The 19224-nt window shown below is 53.7% G+C and overlaps 1 protein-coding gene across 3 annotated transcripts in view; it reads right to left on the bottom strand.

Moving 5' to 3' along the window:
- Positions 1–2194: 2194 nt before the first annotated feature.
- The window catches only part of MGLL (monoglyceride lipase), a 130081-nt gene continuing 113051 nt past the window's right edge, over positions 2195–19224 (bottom strand). For all 3 annotated transcript variants that reach the window (XM_049863145.1, XM_049863147.1, XM_049863144.1), the window contains exons 6-8: positions 18886–18975; positions 4396–4611; positions 2195–3075 (exon numbers count right to left, since the gene is read on the bottom strand). In XM_049863145.1, coding sequence (XP_049719102.1) covers positions 2950–3075; positions 4396–4611; positions 18886–18975 — 432 coding nt within the window. In that variant the 3' untranslated portion in view covers positions 2195–2949. The remainder of the gene's footprint in view (positions 3076–4395; positions 4612–18885; positions 18976–19224) is intronic.

The following is a 19224-nucleotide window of genomic DNA, read 5'->3' as shown; positions in this document are numbered from 1 at the left end:
CAGGCCTGTGTTAGCATCAGCGAGAAAGACGAGTGTGAGATGGCCAAGGGGCCCTGGATGGGGTGCTGAGTGGGCCAGGTGGGCCACCCATTCTGCAGTGCTCTCAGGTGACTTCCAGAAGCTGAAGGCCACCTCGGGGGAGGATGCTGCTCATCACCCATCCCTGCAGAGGGGTGGGGGGAGGTAGGATCCCCACAAAGCCTGGGCTGGGACCTCCACTGTTTGGAGGCAACATCTTTCCCATACAGGCTTTTAGGCATGTGTCCACTCCTGCATGGACAAGAGTGGGCTGGGGGTCAACAGGAAGGTACTGCATTCATATCAGGGCTTGGGCCAACATCCCCGTTACTGGGGTCCTGCACACAGATGGAGCCAGGATCGGCTGCCTCTCCCTCCAAGGCCCCCTGGTCTTGGGCCTCCTGCTCCTCCTTCTCAAGGCCAGCAGGCTGTGACCTAGCACCCCCTCCAAACTCAGGTTCCTCTGTACAGCTCTGCTGAGAATGTTGAGGCGACTTCAGGCCAGATCCACACAACCTGTGAGGACCGGCACAGCCCTGCAGTGGCCATGATGGCTTCAGAGATGCGGCCACCCACTCAGTGGGGTGTGGTGGGCCAAGCCGTGTCCCTCTTCCAGCTTCTATGAGACAGTCCCGATTTCCGATGATTTTCTTCTTTTTGATGCAGGCGATTCTTTAACCAGACAAGTCAGTGCGATGGAATATGTCTGTGCTGCTGTAAGAGCTTAATAACTTCATGCAGCTGAGAGTCCCTGGCTGACCCTGCACGGGGTACTTTACGGAAATGGCACTGCCAAGCTTAGGGGCGGTGGCTGCAGAGGCTGGGCCAGCATCGTCATAGCTCTGGGGGATCTTGGGGACAAGGCTGAACTCCGTGCTGGGAGGGCTACAGATGGAGCTTCTGCCTCTCCTGAGCTGAGAAGCAGAAGCAGCGGCCCAGCTGCCCAGCAGGGCTGACCCCTCTCAGAGCATTTTTTTTACATTTTCTCCTCCAAAAAGGAGCCAGAGAAACCAGGTGGGGCCGTGGAAACTGCTCTGTGCAGACCCCACTGGCCAGCACCCGAGCCCTACCCTACCTGCCCTTGGGGCCCACCTCACCTGCTTGGCCTGAGAGGCGTTGGCACGCTCAGGGGGAAGGGGCAGGAGAACACACGCCCCTGGGCCCCGGGCATGGAGTAACGCTCACCTAGGGACCTAGGATAAGCCCTGAGAAGAGCAGGAGGTGGGTGATGGAGGAAGGGCGTTTTCTGGCCCAAGCCTGTAGCCCCTAGCCTTTATGCTCTGAGGGGCACCGGTTGGGGAAGTGGTGGCTGCTTCCCGTGGCTTAGCAGGAACAAAATCTATGGGTGGGGGCTGGTGGTGAACAACTCAGCCCCCCACCCAGAGCCCTATTTGCCACTCATTCGCCTGATGAGGTAAAGAAAATCCCATTTTAAAGTGAAAGTAGTTTTGGTGGGCCGGTAACCCCATTTATTGCTGTTGCCTGTAAGGATGCAGGGCCAGGGGCAGGGTGGGATGGACACCTGAGAAAAGCCAGGTCCGGCCTGTGCTCAGGTATCAGGATCGCCTGACCCTGGGGTTGGTGGGTGGTTGGTGGGGCAGGTGGCCAGCTCTAGTCGGGCAGGAGGCCAGCAGGCGGTGCAGTTGGGGTACCTGCTGAGTTGGGACTCTCCTCTCCCGCCACCAGAGGTAGCTGTGCGCCCAGCTCTGTGGGCTCCTGCTGCAACTCTGGGCAGCGGGCGCCCAGGTCAGGGTCTGAGGACACTCCAGCTGGAAGTCCTGGCTGGCTGCACTCCTCCCCTGTCCCACAGGGTAGGAAGGCCACACTGGGCACCCACTACAGGACAGCTTGGCCTAGCCTTTCTCCCAGGCACGGGGTGCCTGCCTCACACCCACCCTCAGCCCTGCCTGCCTGTCCTGTGCAGCAGTACCAGCTCCGAGGACCCTTTCCAGGGGCTTGGCCCATGGCCAGCTGCAAAGGAGCCTGGGGCCCTGTCTGTCTCCAGAGCAGCTACACACAGGAACCTGCTGGGCCTTCAGCAGGCTTCACCCCATCTGTCTGCCTGAGGCAGTGGTGAGGGGCCACTGTCAGTGCCAACCCTAGAAAAGACACTTTCGCTGGGCCGGAGGCACCCACCTCAAGTTCCTTCAAGTTCCCCTGCTCTCACCCACCCACCCACCCAAATAGTCTACGCTTTAGGATATACATTATATATTAAACATTTCATCTTCAATACAATTTTTCTCTTATAGTGTCAGGGAAGATTAAACTAGGAAGGCAACCTCTAGGTACATATGCCATCAGTGGTGCTCCTTGACCAGGAAGGAAAGGAAGAGTGGGGAGAAGAGAAAGACTGATTTCCTGGTTGTTCCTCTCTCTGGGCTAAGCCTCCCTCCCACCTCTAAGCCTGGCTTGGGGCTGGGCTGCAAAGGAACTGACATGGTCACCAGTGGCACTCATGTTGAAGAGATGCGAACATTTTCTGGGCCTCGGAGGGGCACCGAGTCTGTCCTGAGGAGCTGCCTCTGGGGACAGCAGCCCCCTCATCCCACAGCCAGAGAGGCCACCGAGGGAGGCTGGAGGGGCAGGTGGTTAATGAACTATCAGATCAAGTGGCTGTAGCCTGGAATCCGAAGGACCATCGGGAATGCTGGAGCCACTCAAGCGGGGCAGAGGCTGTGCTGATTTTAATTTCCTTTTCTGAAAATTGCCTGTTACCATTCTTCCTTTTTTGTATAAGGTGTCTGCCCCTTAAGGTAGAGCCAGTGGCTGTCGGCCTGATACGTAATAAGAATGTCTTTTTTTTTAACTAAATTATGTTAGAATTCCTCCAACTTGTTATATTTTTGTGAGCCACATCCAAAACGCCAAGTCTTGTCCTTTCTCTGCCCGCTTCTCCCAGACAGTGAGGTGGTAGCCCAGGCAGTGCGCTCAGGGTGGGGACCCGGCTCCTACTGCAGCTGTCCTTTGAGAGACCCACACGTTTATTTCCTGGAAGACGGAGTTGGTTACTTCAGGAAGCTCTTTGTGGAGAACATGGTAGGCACCTTCATAGATCTGCAATTAGGAGAAACGCAGGACATCAGGGTGCCTGTGGGCGGGGTGGGGTCTCTGGTGTCCTTGAGATGGGGGACCAAGGGTGGGGCGGGGTCTCCTATGTCCTTGACATGGGGAGACCATAGGCGGGGTGGGGGTCTCCCATGTTCTCGAGATGGGGGGACCACAGGTGGGATGGGGTCTCCTGGTCCTTGAGATGGGGACCATGGGCAGGGTGGGGTCTCCTATGTCCTCAAGATAGGGAACCATGGGCAGGGTGGGGTCTCCCATATCATTGAGATGGGGGCACCACAGGCGGGGCAGGGTCTCCCATGTCCTCAAGATGGGGAGACCATGGACAGGGTAGGGTCTCCCATGTCCTCAAGAGTGGAGAACCACGGGCAGGGTTGGGTATCTGGTGTCCTCAAGACTGGGGGACCACAGACAGGGGTGGCATCTCCTGTGTCTTCAAGACACAAAGGACTGTTGGCTTGGGGTAAATAATCTAAGTCTGAACCCTGGTGGATCCTTTAAGTGAGTTACCTACTCTCTGTGTAACCTAGTGAAAAATGGCACTGGGTCCAGGGCCTCCACGCTGTATGACAGGGGGTGCAATCCCAAGGACAAGGATGTACATGGTGCCCTGGGGCTGTGACCTGACCAATGGGCCACAAAGGGCCACTTTAAGGATCAAAAATCACCTGCCCGGTGTAGTCAGTGCTCAGGAAAGAGTCCTCTCTCTTCACTCCCCTCCCATTGCTCAGTTGGAGGCTCTTCCTAGTCCAACCAGACAAACAAAAGAGCACTTCCCCAGCCCAAAACATCACCTTCCACCTTGGAAGGCCTCTTGCTTAGTCCCCTAGGCCTCTCACACCACTATGCCACACCGTCAGGCTATTGGCTTGGTCCCGGGCCTCTCCCTCTGCAGGCCCTGCTCTTGCAAAGATCCCCCTCCTCCCTGCAGACAAGACTCTGCTCTGTCCAGCCAGCCCTTGCATGCCCAGAGCCCTCGGGACAGCCATTCAGAGCTGAGACCTTGGGTCACGGGCAGGATGAAGCTGAGGACCTTCTCTTGGAAGATTTGGTTTGCTCAAGTGCCCAACTGTAGGTTCATTCCTGACTAAAATCTTCTGGTTGTTCTTTCCTTCTTCCCTTCAAGCACATCCACACGGAACAGTCACAAAGGACTGTGCCGTCTGAGAATTCATAGATGTCATGTGCTCCCAGCATCTGCTTCCCAGTGGGCCAGGCTGGTCCTGCACCCCACTGGGACCAGGCCGATGGACCTGCAGGGCCGCCGCCTTCCGCCTCCCTGGGCAGCAAGGCAGTGGCTGTGCTCACCTTGAGCGTCTTATCCTGGCTCTTGGCTTGCTCCATGAGCAGGTAGGCTCCCCTGCTATCACACAGGCGGTCCGCAGAGCCCTGGAGCAGCAGGAAGGGCAGGGTCAGCTTGGGGAGGGCACGCTCCACCCGGGAGACGGCGTTGAGCAGCTGGATGCCAAAGGACACCTTCAGCCCTGCCCGGCAGATCAGCGGGTCTGCATTGTACAGGTCCACCTGGAAGGCAGGAAAGGAGGTGTCCGTCAGCTCTGGGCAGAGCTCTCCCCAACAGGCCCCATGGGTTTTCTGGGAGCTTTTCCTTCCGTCCTGCTCAGCTGGCTTGGTCTGGGGTGTGGGCGTGGGGAGCACAGTGGGATAGGGACTGCTGGCTTCCTTTTAAATTGAGTTTAAGTTGCACAAGTACTGCAGTTAAGGCTAAAGTCCCTTTAACAGCCCCTTTCCATCCCTTCTTAAAGGCCACACTCATGACAGATGACAAGGGCTTCCCCACCGTCCTCCTGGAAAGCATCCTTCCACCTCAGCCATGCCTTTGGCTCAATACAAGATCGGGAAGCACAGAAAGGTGTCAGTAGTCTGGCTGGGAGAGCCGTGGCTTTCCCTCCCAAACAAGGTGGGAAGACGATTCTCTGAGGACAAGGTCTGGGGTCTGTAGCAGGATAGTTGCAGCATACCAGTCCCAGGGGGGGCTGATCAGGCCCCAGACAGTGAACGTGGTCTGACTGATACCCTGAGCAGGGGAGAAGGTGGGGGCACAGCTGGTGGGGCATGAGCTCTCTGGGGCCACGGGACTCTGTGGAAAGTGTCTGTGGGATGAGGGGATGCTGGCAGCACCAAGGTGTGGAGTACAGGGTGGGGGGGAGTCAAGCTGGCACCCATCTTCTATGTTGGGGGCAGTGTGGTGAGGCTGTCTGCAGGGATCCCTGAAGATGCAAACTGGACTCCTGGGCAGCCAGCACTGGATGCCCGCTAGAGATGCCAGCTGCTGGTCAGTGCTGGCTGCCATCTCAGCTGAGGCCAAAGCCCCAAGCCCGCCTCCCTTGGTCCTTCCCCTCCCCTTTGACACCAGAAAACAAGTGGCAGAGGCATGTGAAGATGAGATCAAAGTTTCCACTAGTCTGGCTGAGCAGCCATAGACTCTGCCCAAGGGGTGGTAAGAGGCAGGAAGAAGAGATATGGAGGCTCCATCACCTCCCTGGGCCTCAGTTTCCTCATCTACAGAATGTGGGTGTTAGCAGTACCTTTCTCCCAGAGTCACTACAAGTATTAAGTTCATTTTATGCAAAGTGCTTGGAACAGCACCTGGTGCATGAGCCAAGTGGGCACCATGCAATAACTGGCTGTTCTTCTTCTCACCATTGTCATCATCAGATGTGCCATGGTTGGAAACACTGAGTGAAACAAAATGAAGGCGGTCCCACCCGTGCTTCACGGTGCACAGTTGCTCCAGTGGCCTGGGGCTGCATTGTTTGAGTGCCTGTCTCCCTGGCTTTGTTCCGTGCCATCTCAGATACACACAGGTGCCATAGAAAACTTTGAGTATGAATCTGTATTTTTTTTTTTTTAATATAAAACCATCATATTATTGACTCTGACTATTCTGTTCCACCATGGCTCTGAAGAGGTTCCAGTTCATCATGTGGATTTAGTTCTTCTGCCTTCCTCATACGCCTCTGGGTGGGAGCCCAGTGAGTGTCCCGACTGGAGGGATGGGACACGGTCATCTGTTAGAGCAGTGGGAGCCTCACAGAAGCGTGGGGCAGTGTGAGGGCCCGGAAAGTCCCTGAGCAGGGCACTGACTGGTGGCTCCATGTGGAGTACAGTTGAGGGATAGTGTTGGGCTCCACAGCTCCAAATCCAGGCCGCTGCACCTCTGCCACCAGCCAGTTTGGCTCCAGAGTGCCTGCCTTGACTCTAATGTTCCTGTTTGTGGCTCAGAACCTGGCCCAGCCTTTGCGGAGCTGCTCTGGTATCTGCCCTGCTCTCCCTGCGTCTCTGGCTTCACTCCTTCTGCCTCTATGGGGGCAGTTTAGGGGATCATCTGTCCCAGAGTCTGGATGAGAAGTTTCTAGAAGTCTCTCAGTCCCCTTGCCACTTTACTCACTTCTCCTTGACAGGAAGTCTCGGGCTAAAGGCTCCAGAGGAGTGCCATGGGTGCCAGGGCTGGGTGGGGTGCAACAGGCAGGAGGGCATGGACCAGACGCAGGGATGCTGCAATGAAACGTGATCGTGGCTGCCTGATGAGACTGGGAGGGTGTCACCTGTGGTCTGACCTGGACTTCTCCAAGGTGGGCTGCATCCCCCTTCTGTGACCACCACTACTGGCCTTGGCGAGAATCCGGAACCAAGCCAAGAGGGGCAGGCTGTCCTGGGGCCACCTCCCAGCTGCTATTCCTGAGTCCTGCCCATGCTGGGGACCAAGCGCTGCAAACCAGACGTTTGTGAAAAGCCACACGAGAAGGATTAGCAACTTCCTGCAGCTGAGCTGGCGCGACTCCTGCAGGTCAGGCCATCTGCTTGGGGGCTGAGTGGCCAAAGGACTGGCAAGCAGTGCACGGGGCATTGCACGGGCTGAGGCCGCTGGGCGAGGGCGTGTAGGGGCCCTATTTGGGAGGAGGGCTGTAGTGCCCATGAGAGTTCACCGGATGGGAGTTGGTGAGTCCCGATGCTGACAACAGCAAGAGCAGGAATGACCGCCCCACCATCTGCTGGACACAAGCTCGTGCTCCCTTTGTAGGGGCTTTATAGGTGGGATTTCACTTAATAAAAAATAACAAAGCTAACACTTCTGACCACCAGCTGTCAGTTTGTCATACTGTGGTGGCTTGCACGTTGCTGTGCCATCGGTATTTCAAATACCAGGAGGGTCACCCAAGGTGGACAGGTTTCAGCAGAGCTTCCAGACTATGACAGACTAGGAAGAAAGCCCTGGTGAAATACTTCCAAAAATCAGCGAATGCAAACCCCACGGATCACAACAGAATATTGTCTAGTACAGCGCTGGAAGATGAGCCCTGTAGGTTGGAAGCCAGTCAAAGTGCACAGAAGCTGCAACAACAGATTTGGGCATACAAATGATCGCGAAGACGGTGCAGGGCTGGGCAACGTTTCATTCTGCTGAATGTAGGTTGCAATGAGTTGGGGCCTACTTGATGGCAACTGACGAAACAATAACAAATGTTTCCGAGCTCTTCCTCTGTACTTTGCACTGAGTGTTTTGCACGCGATAACTAATTTAAGGTTTATAACTACCCTGTATGAGAAATGTCTGTTATAATCCCCGTTCTACAGACGAGGAAACTAAGGCACAGATAGGTAACAATCTAATTCCTGTTCTTCCCACAGAACCCTTGATGTTTAGTTGGGTGCACCCAGGATGAAGGCTACATATCCCAGCATCCCTTGCAGCTAGGTGTGGCCATGTGACCAAGCCTGGCCAATAGGAAAGAAGGAGAACTGCTGTGTGCACCAACTGGTCAAAGGCTTGTTCTCCCTTCTCCTCTCCTCTTTCCAGTGGCTGGGACACGCACAGAGCAGGGAGACATTTGGGACCACGTGGAAAGGGCAACACTCTGGAAATGCCCTCACACTGAGATACCACTGTCCAGAGAAACAAGCTTCTTTCCTGTGAAGCCACTGTTATTTTGGATCCCGGACAGAGCAGTGGTCTGACTCATGCCCTGGCTAGCAATCTAGAGTGTGTTTCCTCACAGGGTTCCTGAAGAACTGGATGACACATGGATGAGAGGCTTGCCCTGGTGGTGAGTCACATGACTGCACAGAAAGCAGAGCCCCCAGGTCCCCCTTTCCCAAAGCAGTGCTGACTGGCCTTGTCCTAGGCGAGTACTATCCCTCTGGAAGTTTGCTCACAGGTTTAATTGCTCTGACAGCCCAAGAGGCTTCCTGATCTTTGCTCCATTTCCCCATCTTGATCATGCAGGCCCAGTTTACATAATGGCCTATTCCGGGCCTCAGAGGGAGGGAGCGCCAGATGTTTAGGGGAAAAGGCAGGTCCCTAGTGTGTGAACTGCAGCCCACTGTAGTGAGGAACAGGGGAGGCCTGGGGCCAGCAGATGTGGGCTGGATGCACTACACCATGAAGCCAGGGCTCAGCCTCCTTTCTGCCCAATGCCCCGGCACTGACTATGCCAGGTGGGAAAACCGAGGCTCAGAGGACCCAAACCCTTTCTTCGAGGGGCTATTTGGCCCAATTACAGAGACCTTTGTTTTTTGAGAGCCTAAGATCTAAACTCCAAAAGTTCTCTTTGTGTGCGAGTTCCAGAAATGTGTCTGGTAGTCCAGGAAGGAGATGGACGGGTCACCCTCCCAGAGCAGGCCCAAGCCCAGAGCACTGGTTAGCAAACAAACCCATTCAAAACCAAAGACCAACAGAAAAGCGAAAAGACAACTTTCAGAATGGGAGAAAATACTGCGAAATCATCCATCTGATAAGGGTCTAGTGTTCAGAATATATGAAGTATGATGTCCTTCTCCAGGGACTGGTCCCTCCTGATAAAATGTCCAAAGTACATAAGATGAAGTCTTGCCATCCTCCCTTCTAAGGAGCATTCTGGCTATACTTTCTCCAAGCCAGATTTGTTTGTTCTTCTGACAGTCCATGGTATATTCGATATTCGTCACCAACACCATAATTCAAAGACATCAATTCTTCTTCGGTCTTCCTTATTCATTGCCCAGCTTTCGCATGCATGCATATGAGGCGATCGAAAACACCCTGGGCTGGGTCAGGCGCACCTTAGTCCTCAAAGTGGCATCTTTGGAATATTATTAGCCTTAAAAAGAAATGAAGTTCTGATGCATGCTACGATGTGGGTGAACCTTGAAAACATCATGCTAAATGAGAGGAGCCATTTAGGGGTGGTACCAGCTGGAGGCAGGTGCCGAGGCTGCAGCCCCAGGGTTGAGGGACCACATCTTAGGGCCAGGTGGCTGACTTCTGTGGATGACTCCCTTGGCTGAGACTCCATGCCTTTTTACCTTAAAAGTAATGCAGGACCCCTGGGGGGCTGATAAATAAGGAGAGGAAGACATGAGAGGGATGTGGCACGCCAGCTGTGTGATCTGGGCAAGGCTCTTCTCCAGAGACTCAGTCTGCTTATCTGTGGAATGGGCGTGAGAGTGCCAGTGCCTCCAAGGATGGCGGTAAGGTTAACGGAGATGCTGTTGCTGCAGTGCCAGGGTTGGGCCACAGCAGCTTCTGTGATGGCTTTTTTGTGGGTGGCATCTGGACCTGACTCTGAGCAACGAGGGGAGGACAGCTGTTCTGTTCTGGGGACATCTTCCTGGGCCTCATCAGGAGGACCTCAAAAGTTCATTGCGTGCTAAATTTCACAAGCAGTGGCTATTTTCCTGGCCACCTGCATGTTTCAGCCATCTGCTGGCATCTCCCCTTCTTTCTGGGGCTCTGAGGGCCTTCAGTAAGTGCGAACCTGACAGCCGGGAACAGGCTGACTAGGGCGTCAGCATGTGAACACTGTCTCTGTGGACAGAAACCCCACACTGCAACGCAGTAAATACAGCTGCAACCACAGCTGGGAGCCCTCTTACACTCTTAGTTGAGCAAAATCTCAGCACACCCCTACAGTCACATCTCTTAACCTATTTTTTCCTACTCTGTTTTGTGATAAAATGCAGTGTTACATTTTTAATTTGAATGCTATTAAAAGTAGCGAGCACATGCAGCCCGTCGCTCTGCGCCGGGCACCGTGTTAGTGCTTTACTTGTGTTTGCTCATTTAACCCTCACCGAACCCTACGATGGAGGGACTACTATTATTACTACCGTTTTACTTGAGGAAAGTCAGGCATAGAGAGCTTAAGCGACTCCCCCAAGTCACACAGCAAGTGTGGGGCAGAGCCAGGTCAGGGGCCCAGGCAGTCTGCTCCATGGCTGCGTTCTGAGGCACTCACCATGCTTTGCTCCATCTGGAGAAGAGAGGGGAAAGGTGAGCCCCATGCTCTGACATGGCCAGGCAAGGTGAGGGGGCGGAGGCACCACCGTTCATAGAGAAGAGAGGAGGCTCAGTCCTTAGTGAGATGGCGGACTAACTTCGTGGGCCTGGGAGGTTGCCACCCTTCACAGCCTGCCAAAGTTGGGAAGGGGCCCTGCTGGGCAGACAGGCATGTGCCCTGTCCACATGACACTGTCTCTCACTTACAGCCCAGCCAGCTTAATCCCGCAACAGTGTCTGCCCTCATACTTATGTGTCTACGCCCCTCCTTCCCTCCAGTCTCCTCCTGGTCTTCTATGTAAGCCTCATCCTTCCTCCCATGCTTTAGAGCCCATCCCAGGATTCCCACCTCCTTCCTCTATTGCTTAGATCTTTCTTAACCCATCCATTTTCACCAGAGGGAAATTAGACTGCCTTTTCTGGCATCCTGGAGATGGAGTGTACAACAATTCTACCAAAGTGTGTGACCTGTGGGACCCCAGTAGTGACTGGTGGGGCTTTGCAGAGATGACCTCTTTGTCTCCCATCTTTGTTCAGAGTGGCAGAGAGGTGAATTTGTTGTGGAAAGAGCTGGATGTGAGAAAATCCTCTCCCAGCTCAGGTGGCTTTTCCAGCCCCTCCCTCTTAATCTCAGTTTCAGGACTCACTCAGAAGTCACGCCTTCAGGGAGGCCTTCCCAGCCCCCCACTGCTCTCGGCTCTCCTCACCACGGGGTTCTCATTCAGGTGGTGTCTGTGTGACTGTCACCCCCAAGTGTCAGCCCCAGAGGGCAGAATCTGTCCTGTTTTTGCTGTGGCCCATTGCTGGCCTGGAGGGTCTCGGCCGGATGAAGTGGACACGTCTCCAGCCCAGCCTAACCTTGGAGCCAGGGCCTGCTGGCCAAGGGGCTGAACTGCTCAAAATCAGAGTGAAACCCAGGAGCTTCAGCCTTTGAGACAAAGGTCCCTTGTTATGTCACTTGACATAAAATTACTGAGCAAGAAAATGGAAAACCCTCTAACCATCAGCTTTCTGGAGTGCCTCGGTACGGCTGTCCCTGTGACTCGGCGTGCTGTGTGCTCGCAAAGGCTTATGAAATGCTCTAAACATGAGTAAGAACTGACTGTACGTAGGAAGGGCCTGCGAACTGGATACCCTGTACACTGAAGACGCCAGGCTTGGCTGTCGCCAGTGGGTTCCCCCTCCATCTGCTTGGCCCCTTCTTCCTGGGCCTCACTGGTCCCCCCTGAGCCACTGCTGCCGGTCCCCAAGAGGCTTCACACTCAAATCCCTCCATGCTGTGGCCAGAGTTATTCTTCAAACCCACAGGTCTGCTCCTGCCCCTCCCTGCTGCACAGCGTTCGTGCTTCAGGACCAAGTCCAAGCACGGACCCCTCTGCATGGCCTGTGAGGCTGCGGGGAACTCAGCTCTGTGCTCCCCCTCCCCTCACCCTGTCCCCTTCTTCTGCACCTCTGCACCCCTAACCAGCTGTCCCTCAGCCTTCAAGTTCCTTCCTTAGCTGCCTGTAGGGTTTCTACTTGCCTTCGACCCTCAGCCCGGATGCCCCTTCCTCTGGGAAGCCCCCTCCCCACCCAGACTCCTTCCCTGCGTGCTCCTCCTTTGTACCTACAGGCTGGGAGCTGCCTCCGAGGTTTCCAGTTCTAGAATGCCCCTTTCCCACCCCCTCTTCTTGTGTGCTGCACAAATACTTGTTCTCTCCTCAAGGGCAAGTCTCCTCCTCTTGAAAGGTGCCAGACACCTTGGGCTCCTGGATCTTTGCCTCCATCTCTCTCAACATGCCCTTCTCCCAGCTCTGATGACAGCCAAAAAAAAAAAGACCCACTGCTGTCGAGTTGATTCCAACTGTGGCGTCCCTATGTGTGTCAGAATAGACCTGTGGCTGATTTTTCAGAAGCAGATCACCAGGCCTTTCTTCCAAGGCACCTCTGGGTAGGCTCAAACTGCCAACCTTTTAGCTAGCAACTGGTATGTTAAACCGATTGCACCACCCAGGGATATAAACTAAAGTCTGAACCCACTGCCGTTGAGTCAATTCCGACTCATGGCAACCCCATGTGTTACAGTGCAGAACTGTGCTCCAGAGGGTTTTCTTGGCTATACTTTGTGGAAACAGACCGCCAGGACTTTCTTCCACAGCACTGCTGGATGGTTTCAAACTGCCAACCTTAGGTCAGTAGTCAAACGTGCAAACCATTTGCACTAACTAAGGATTCTGAGTCAGGCATATATCAGTGCTCTTATGGAACTGACTCGGGTGACTAGCGTAACTGCAATCAGTGTTAGCAGACATTTATACAAGTTGCCACTTAATCAAGGACGTGGGAATTACTGAGCACCCTTTCCAAAGAGTGAGTTTCTTCTGTTAAAGTTGGCACTACTGGACGTTTTTGTGCAGGCTCTTCTGGGCAAGGACTTGGGCTTGGCCCAGGAAGGCTGTGGTCCGGGGCACACAGGGCCTGCCTGGTTTACACCAACCTGCCGCGAGGTGCTGGGGGCTTTCTTCTGGAAGCCTGAGGAGTGCCACAGTCAGAAATGGTGCAAAAAGCCCACCTCCTGTGCTCCTGTGGAGTGGGGGATCCCTGAAGTGCGACCCTGGACAGAGACACAGCCCCCATTTGGCCACTGAGGGAAGGGAAAAGGCAGCCACCACATTTCCTAACCAACCATGCCGACTGCAGCCGCCTTCCCAGGCCCAGGATTGAAGACATAATGAAGGAAACAAGAATGATTTCCTGGATATTGCAGGGCCCCTTTCATAACTGCTAGTCACCAAAGAGCGAAATCATGCAGTCTCCAGTCTTAAATGCAAAAGTTGGAGACAAATGAGGAAAAGGCAATACAGACTAAAGAAGGGTGATGCTAGGGAATGATGGTGATTGTGTGGGGATGGCCCTCATCCTTGCCCTTGTGCTCACCCTTGGGCTGCCCACGCTGAAGTCTTCTGGAGCTAAAGATCATGGTGTCTACAACTTACTTTCCAGCTGTTCAGCTCAAACAACATATCTATATTGAAATTCTCACATGTACACAGAAATAAAGAATGTGGCAGGATGTTTGCAACTGGTGAATCTAGAAGCCGGTACTATTTCAACTCCCCTGCAGATTTTTAAAAATTTCATAATTAAAATTGGAGGAAAAAATTGGTGACTGACTTTGATCGCTCATTTTGTGAGTCACAGTTTTCACGTTCTCTATTTTGACTCCCTTTGCCAGAGTCGGAGCTCTAGTGGCACAGTGGTTAAGCGTTCGGCTGTTAACCAAAAGGTCGGCAGTTGAATTCACCAGCTGCTCCTTGGAAAACTCTATGGAGCAGGTCTACTCTGTCCTATAGGGTCACTATCAGCTGGAATCAACTCGACGGCAACGGGTTTGGTTTTTGTTTTTGGCCAGTAGGAGCCAAGCATCCTTGGACAGGCCTGGGGCAGCAAGAACCTTGGGGGCAGAGACCCCAGTGTGTGGCTTGTGTCTGGCTCTGCCACTTAGCCCAGGACCTGGCAAGCTGGTCACATCTGAACCTCGAACCTCAGTGGTAAGTGGGGGTGCAATCCTTAGCTCCCAGGGCGTTTTCTTCTTTTCCTCCTGGGAAGGAAGTGCAGCTGGGCCTGTTGGGCCCCAAGCGTACTCATTTTGTCCTGTCCCTTGTTGGTGGCTGCGTCTCCCCAGGCAGTCTTCCTGCAGAGTCACCAACTTTTCCACAGCAGTCTAAACACGGCCTTTTCAGGGTCTGCCTCTTGAACCTGCTTCTCCCAAAGCCAAGGTTGGAGGAAGGGAGGAAGGGCTGTGAGCAGGATGCCTCTGCGGAGGTTGGAGACCCAGGGAGCTGGATGCACAGGGGTTAAAGCGGCACTGCAGATCAATTCACATACTACCCGCTCCCCAGGTGCCCCCACATGGTGGAGCCGCCCCTGCGAGGGGCATTCTACGGCCTGGCATGTTTTTTATCTTAGACCTTGGTAAAGTCTCGGTTGCCTCAATGGATGAGTGGGGAATATAACACACGCATGACTACTTTTTGTAGTGGGTGGGTGATAGAGAGTTGCAGAATAAAATCAGGTAGCCAAGCCAGGCTTCCTGCAGAGCTAATCACCCCTTCTCTTCTCAGACGGGTGGGACTGCTGTGGACACTGTGTCCTGCTTCTGTGGGCTCTGTCCCCTGCTTGTGTCCTGGGGACCAGTGTGGGAGGCTGCAGTCTATCTTTAGCTGTGATTACAATTAGTCAAAGGCTAAATGTGGCCAAGCTTTCAGCCACCGAGCAGGAGTTTTCTGAGGGCCAGGGACAGTAGGCACGGGGCTTGCAGGAGGATGCTGAGTGGTGTGGGTGATCAGCACGCAGGCGACAGGTGACATGTTGCCTGGTCCTTGAAGCTGGATACACCTGAGATACCCAGAGGTGGGGAGGGCGCAGTAGCAAATTACAGAAACCGAAGGAAGCAGAGTTAGCGGCTCCTTGCCGTTCCTGGGCACACAAAACTCACCATATGGCTGGCCCATCATGAATATCCACTACCAGGATGCGCCTGGAGCGCGTCCAGGGATATTTATAGAGAACAAGAAGTTGGTTCGATAAGACAAACTGCCTCAACATGTAAACAGTGGATGCCCCTCGTACACGCTGTGCTGAGTTGTGGCGCCTTTCTCCCTGCCACGACCTGCTCACAAGGCCAGCTGAAAAGAAAGGAGTATGCTCCACATTTAAGTAACTGGACAGTATCAATTGTTGGGGAGAGGGGAGACCTCGCCTCTTCCCTCAGTGCCCTTGGCCAGGAGAACAATTTAGCATTATATCCAAGGCCTTTCAGAGTGGGAGGAACTCCATCGCATTCTGAAAAACCTGTCGTTCTGATTGGGGACCCTAAGTGTGCAGGCAAACACAAGAAAATGCTTGAGTAGCAACTTCTATGTTCCGGGGGTTTTAGTGGCAAGAGCACTTGGCTTGGCGTTGAGAGATCTGGGCTTGAATCCTTACTTAGGAGCTGTGTGTCCTTGGGTAAGTCACTTGCCCTCTCTGGGCTCAAGCTTCTGGAAGTGCAAAATGCTGGTACTAAGAACTAACTTCCCAGGGCCTTGATGAGACAGAAGGGTGATGGTGTCTGGCACAGAGGAGGGTGTGATCATGGCAAAGCAGTCATGGTGAGATATTCAAAGGCATTTTTCTGCCTTTGTGCCCGGAGACTTCACACGTGCCGAGAGTGTGCCTCTGTGAGGGAGGAGCTGTAAACGATGCTAGTGAGGGGGCTGTGCTAACACCCCTGGGTGGTTGTGTGAACACTTGTGGCAGTACACCCCCAACAAACACCCTGCTTGTGACCTTGGACCACAGAGCCCAGATGCTTCTCAGAGAGAGACCTGCTAACCTCCCTGGTGCCAGCCCAGTCCTGGCCTCCGGCCGGGCCCTTCCCTCCAGGGCCTGCTTCCCTAGCTTGTTAGGCAAGCATTTCTTTCTTTTCCAGGCTTTCAGAGCTGTCAGGCTCCATGGGAAATATCTTAGCTAAAGATGTGCCTCGAGACACCCCGATGTTAGATCCGGGAGGAGCCTTTTCTGAACACATTTTCCCCTTGGCGCTGCTATTTTTAGCGTGCGGCAACATGTTCAAAGGAGACTCAGAGTGGCGCCTGCAGGGGCTGATGCTCCTTGTGGAGGGGCGGGCGCTCCTGCTCCTTTTTTATCCCTACCACCCGAGTGCGCCTTCCGGCTGGACAGCCATCAAGTCTTCCAGCCAGGGAAACGTGCCAGTGTTTCCAAGTGACCACACGGGCTACCTGGCTGGCTGGCTAGGAGTCCTGAGTGACCGCTGCCGGCACAGGACGCAGAGGGTAGGAGCAGAGGACGAGGAGCACTTTTAGGCCATGCCAGACTCAGACATTGCTATAAAGCTGCCCATGGAATTTTCCACCATTCCAAAAATGACCTAAAAGTTCTGAAAGTGGATAATTTTAAACAAAGTGGGCTTGAAACCATTTTATCTTGCCCAGATACTTTCAGGTAGTAAGATAAACAACTTGGGATTTACACCTGGATGCCTCAGCTCAAAGATCCCAAAGGGAGGCTTCTCTTTCTCTCTCTTTAAATCTATTGTTGTCCTAGCACCGCTGCTGCAGAGATAATAGGTTTTACTACATATTCACAGGAAAGCAACAGCCACTTTTGGGGTACTAGCAGGATGGAGGGCTCCTGTTCCCACTGGGGTCCCCTCACCCAGGACAGCGGCCCTGGCTGCAGGCTGTGTGGACCAGTAGCAGGAAAACAGCCTCATGGCCATAAACACAAGCTGGACAAGGGCACCGACACATAGGCTTTTGAATCAGACTGGATTCCAATCCAAGCTCTGCCTTGACTAGCTGTGACGTTGGACGAGTTATTCAACCTATCTGAGCCTCAGTTTCCTCATCTGCAAACAGGGCTCACTGGAGTTCCTTCCTGTTGGGATTAAGTGAAATGGCATATGTTTGGCTTTGGTCTTTCTGGGTCTTGAAGTTGTGCATTTTCACTGAACAAAATTGCCTTTTGGAGTCAATTTTTTTTTTCTTTTTTTCTGTCTTTACTCAATTATTCTCTCCGAAAGATCAGGGCTGGAGTTTGGGAGGCACTGTGGTTTTTTTTTTCAATTGAATTAATTTTAAGTTTTTAGTTGAAAGTGGATGTCTTGGTGGGCCAGATGCCCTCGGCTGCCCAAAGGCCCCATCGCTCCCCAGCGATCTCATTGGCCTGGCCCATCAATACTGGCCCTTACAGGCAGGGAGGCCCTGGCCTGATGAAGTGAAACTCCTTCCTCCGCACGCAATGACTATTCTGGCTAGCTTGCCCTCTCGCTAAGTGACTTAAGGACCAGGAGCTTGGATGTCACGATGAAGCTGGAGTCCACCACTGTATCCCAAGGAGACCAGGGAAATCCCCCGCCTCCCCCTGAGCACCTCACCCCACTTCCCGTGGCTCTCAGGGAGCCAGTGAGGAAGTGAGCTCAAACTCCTATGGCCAAGGGGAAACTAAGGCAGAAGAGTGTCAGAATGATTGCCTTAATCCTGAAGACAATTCAGGTGTCTTCCCAATGTCCAAGGTTGCTTCCTGCCAACTGGCCTCAAGCCCCAAGGGGACCCTTGTCCCAGAGAGAGCCTGGCTGGGGACCAAGCCCATCCAAACTCTGAGGCTGGCTCCACCGGCAGTGGCCCTATCAGTATCATCTCCTCACAAAGGCTGCTGCAAGGAGTGAGGGCTGGGTGAGCTGGGCCTACCTGGCACACATAAGGGCTCAGTCAAAGGGAGAGTGCATACAGAGCAGCTTTGGGAGCCTTCTACTCCCATGAACTTGGCAAGAGGTGGGCTGGTTGGCTGAGTGGCATTTACATAGACCACCCTCAGTGTCTGGGGTTTGGACACTGCTCACATTCAGCACCTCAGGCACATGGCTGCCCTTGACCTATTTATTGTCCATGCTAGCCTGGTGGCTGTCCAGGGTCGGGGATGTTGTCTGGATGGTACAACATCCCAGCGTCTCTCTCCCGAAGCTGCTTACCTCTTCTGCCTGAGCGTCTTTCAGTTGATTTTGCTTTTATGGAAGGCATCGTGGCTCTGCTTTGGGGCTGTGACATGTTCCTGACAGGGCAGTGGCTTCCAGGGACAGGGCTTGTGAGGCACTTTATGATCCAACCTCAGTTTACCTCTCGCCACTTCCCTGCCACTCACCTGCTGCCCTCTATGTTCTGGGTGGACTAAACTCCTGCTGTTTTCCATCAGGGCTGTACTCTTTTCATGCCTGGCCCTTACTGGCACTGTCTGCTCCACCGGGAACCTTCGTCCCTTGGTAACCCCACTCCCCTTCAGCTCCAGCATCCCCAGCCTGAATCCATTCTTGTTCCTTCTGCTACCACTATCCCAACTTCCCCCCAGGGAGCCACCTTCTCTACTCTCAGTCTATGAGGTTTTGTGGGTTCGACACCTCCCCTTCCTGGTTTCTGAGAAGGCCAAATAACCCAGGCTTGGACAATCCACCAGTAACAATCAGCCCTGAGACTTTGGGTGGAAGGAGGTGCTCTTTTTCTACTGGGCCTGCTCAGTAAAGCTGCTGGTGGCCATCTTTGCCTCCAACTGGGGAAGCCTGGCTGGGGATAAAGCCAAATCAGGGGAAATGGGAGCTGGGGAGAGATAGATTGTGAACAAGATGTTCAAGCCCTGGATCCAGCCATGCCTGAAACCTTTAGTTACATTCAGCAGTACATCTCCCTTTTCGCTTAAACCACTTTGACTTGGGTTTCTATCACTTGCAACCAAAAGGCACCTAATTGATACATGTCCCTTCATCTGGTTAGCTCTTTTGCATGTTTAGGACACGGCTCAGGAATCACACCCCCACCCCCCAACCCTGAAGCCAGACAACATCTCACGCATCTCTGTGTTCCCACTGTCTAGTGAAAGGTGCTGAATGCTGTGGACAGAGCCACAACCTGGGCTTCCCTCCAGGGCCACTGCTTCCACCTCCTTACCAGCCCCCCCCGCCCAGCCCCGTTTTGCAGAAAGACTCTCACCTCTGTCTTATTCCGAGAGAGCACGCTGGAATCGATGGGCCCCAGGGACATGTTGGGCAGGACAAAGTTGAGCACTTTCGCAACAAGGACCTAGCCGGAAGGGAAGACAGGAGCTGTGAGTATGAGTGGAATCCACACCCGGCTTTCCCCAAGTGACAGTTTACAGTAAATTAAAGAAAATGACACTCAAACTGAACATCAGCCAGGTTTGTTCCCGAGACTGGGTGTTTAAGACGGAACCGCAAGGTGCTCTCTATCCTCACTCAGACGAGCACTCACAGCACTGGCCCCGTCCACCACGGGTGAGCATGGCTATTTCTGCCTGCTCTGGATTCTGCG

The sequence above is a fragment of the Elephas maximus genome, chromosome 20, assembly GCF_024166365.1.
Source record: "Elephas maximus indicus isolate mEleMax1 chromosome 20, mEleMax1 primary haplotype, whole genome shotgun sequence".
Taxonomy (NCBI): domain Eukaryota; kingdom Metazoa; phylum Chordata; class Mammalia; order Proboscidea; family Elephantidae; genus Elephas; species Elephas maximus.
Note: the sequence above shows the minus strand (reverse complement) of the source record. Positions and strands in the feature narration are given on the sequence as shown.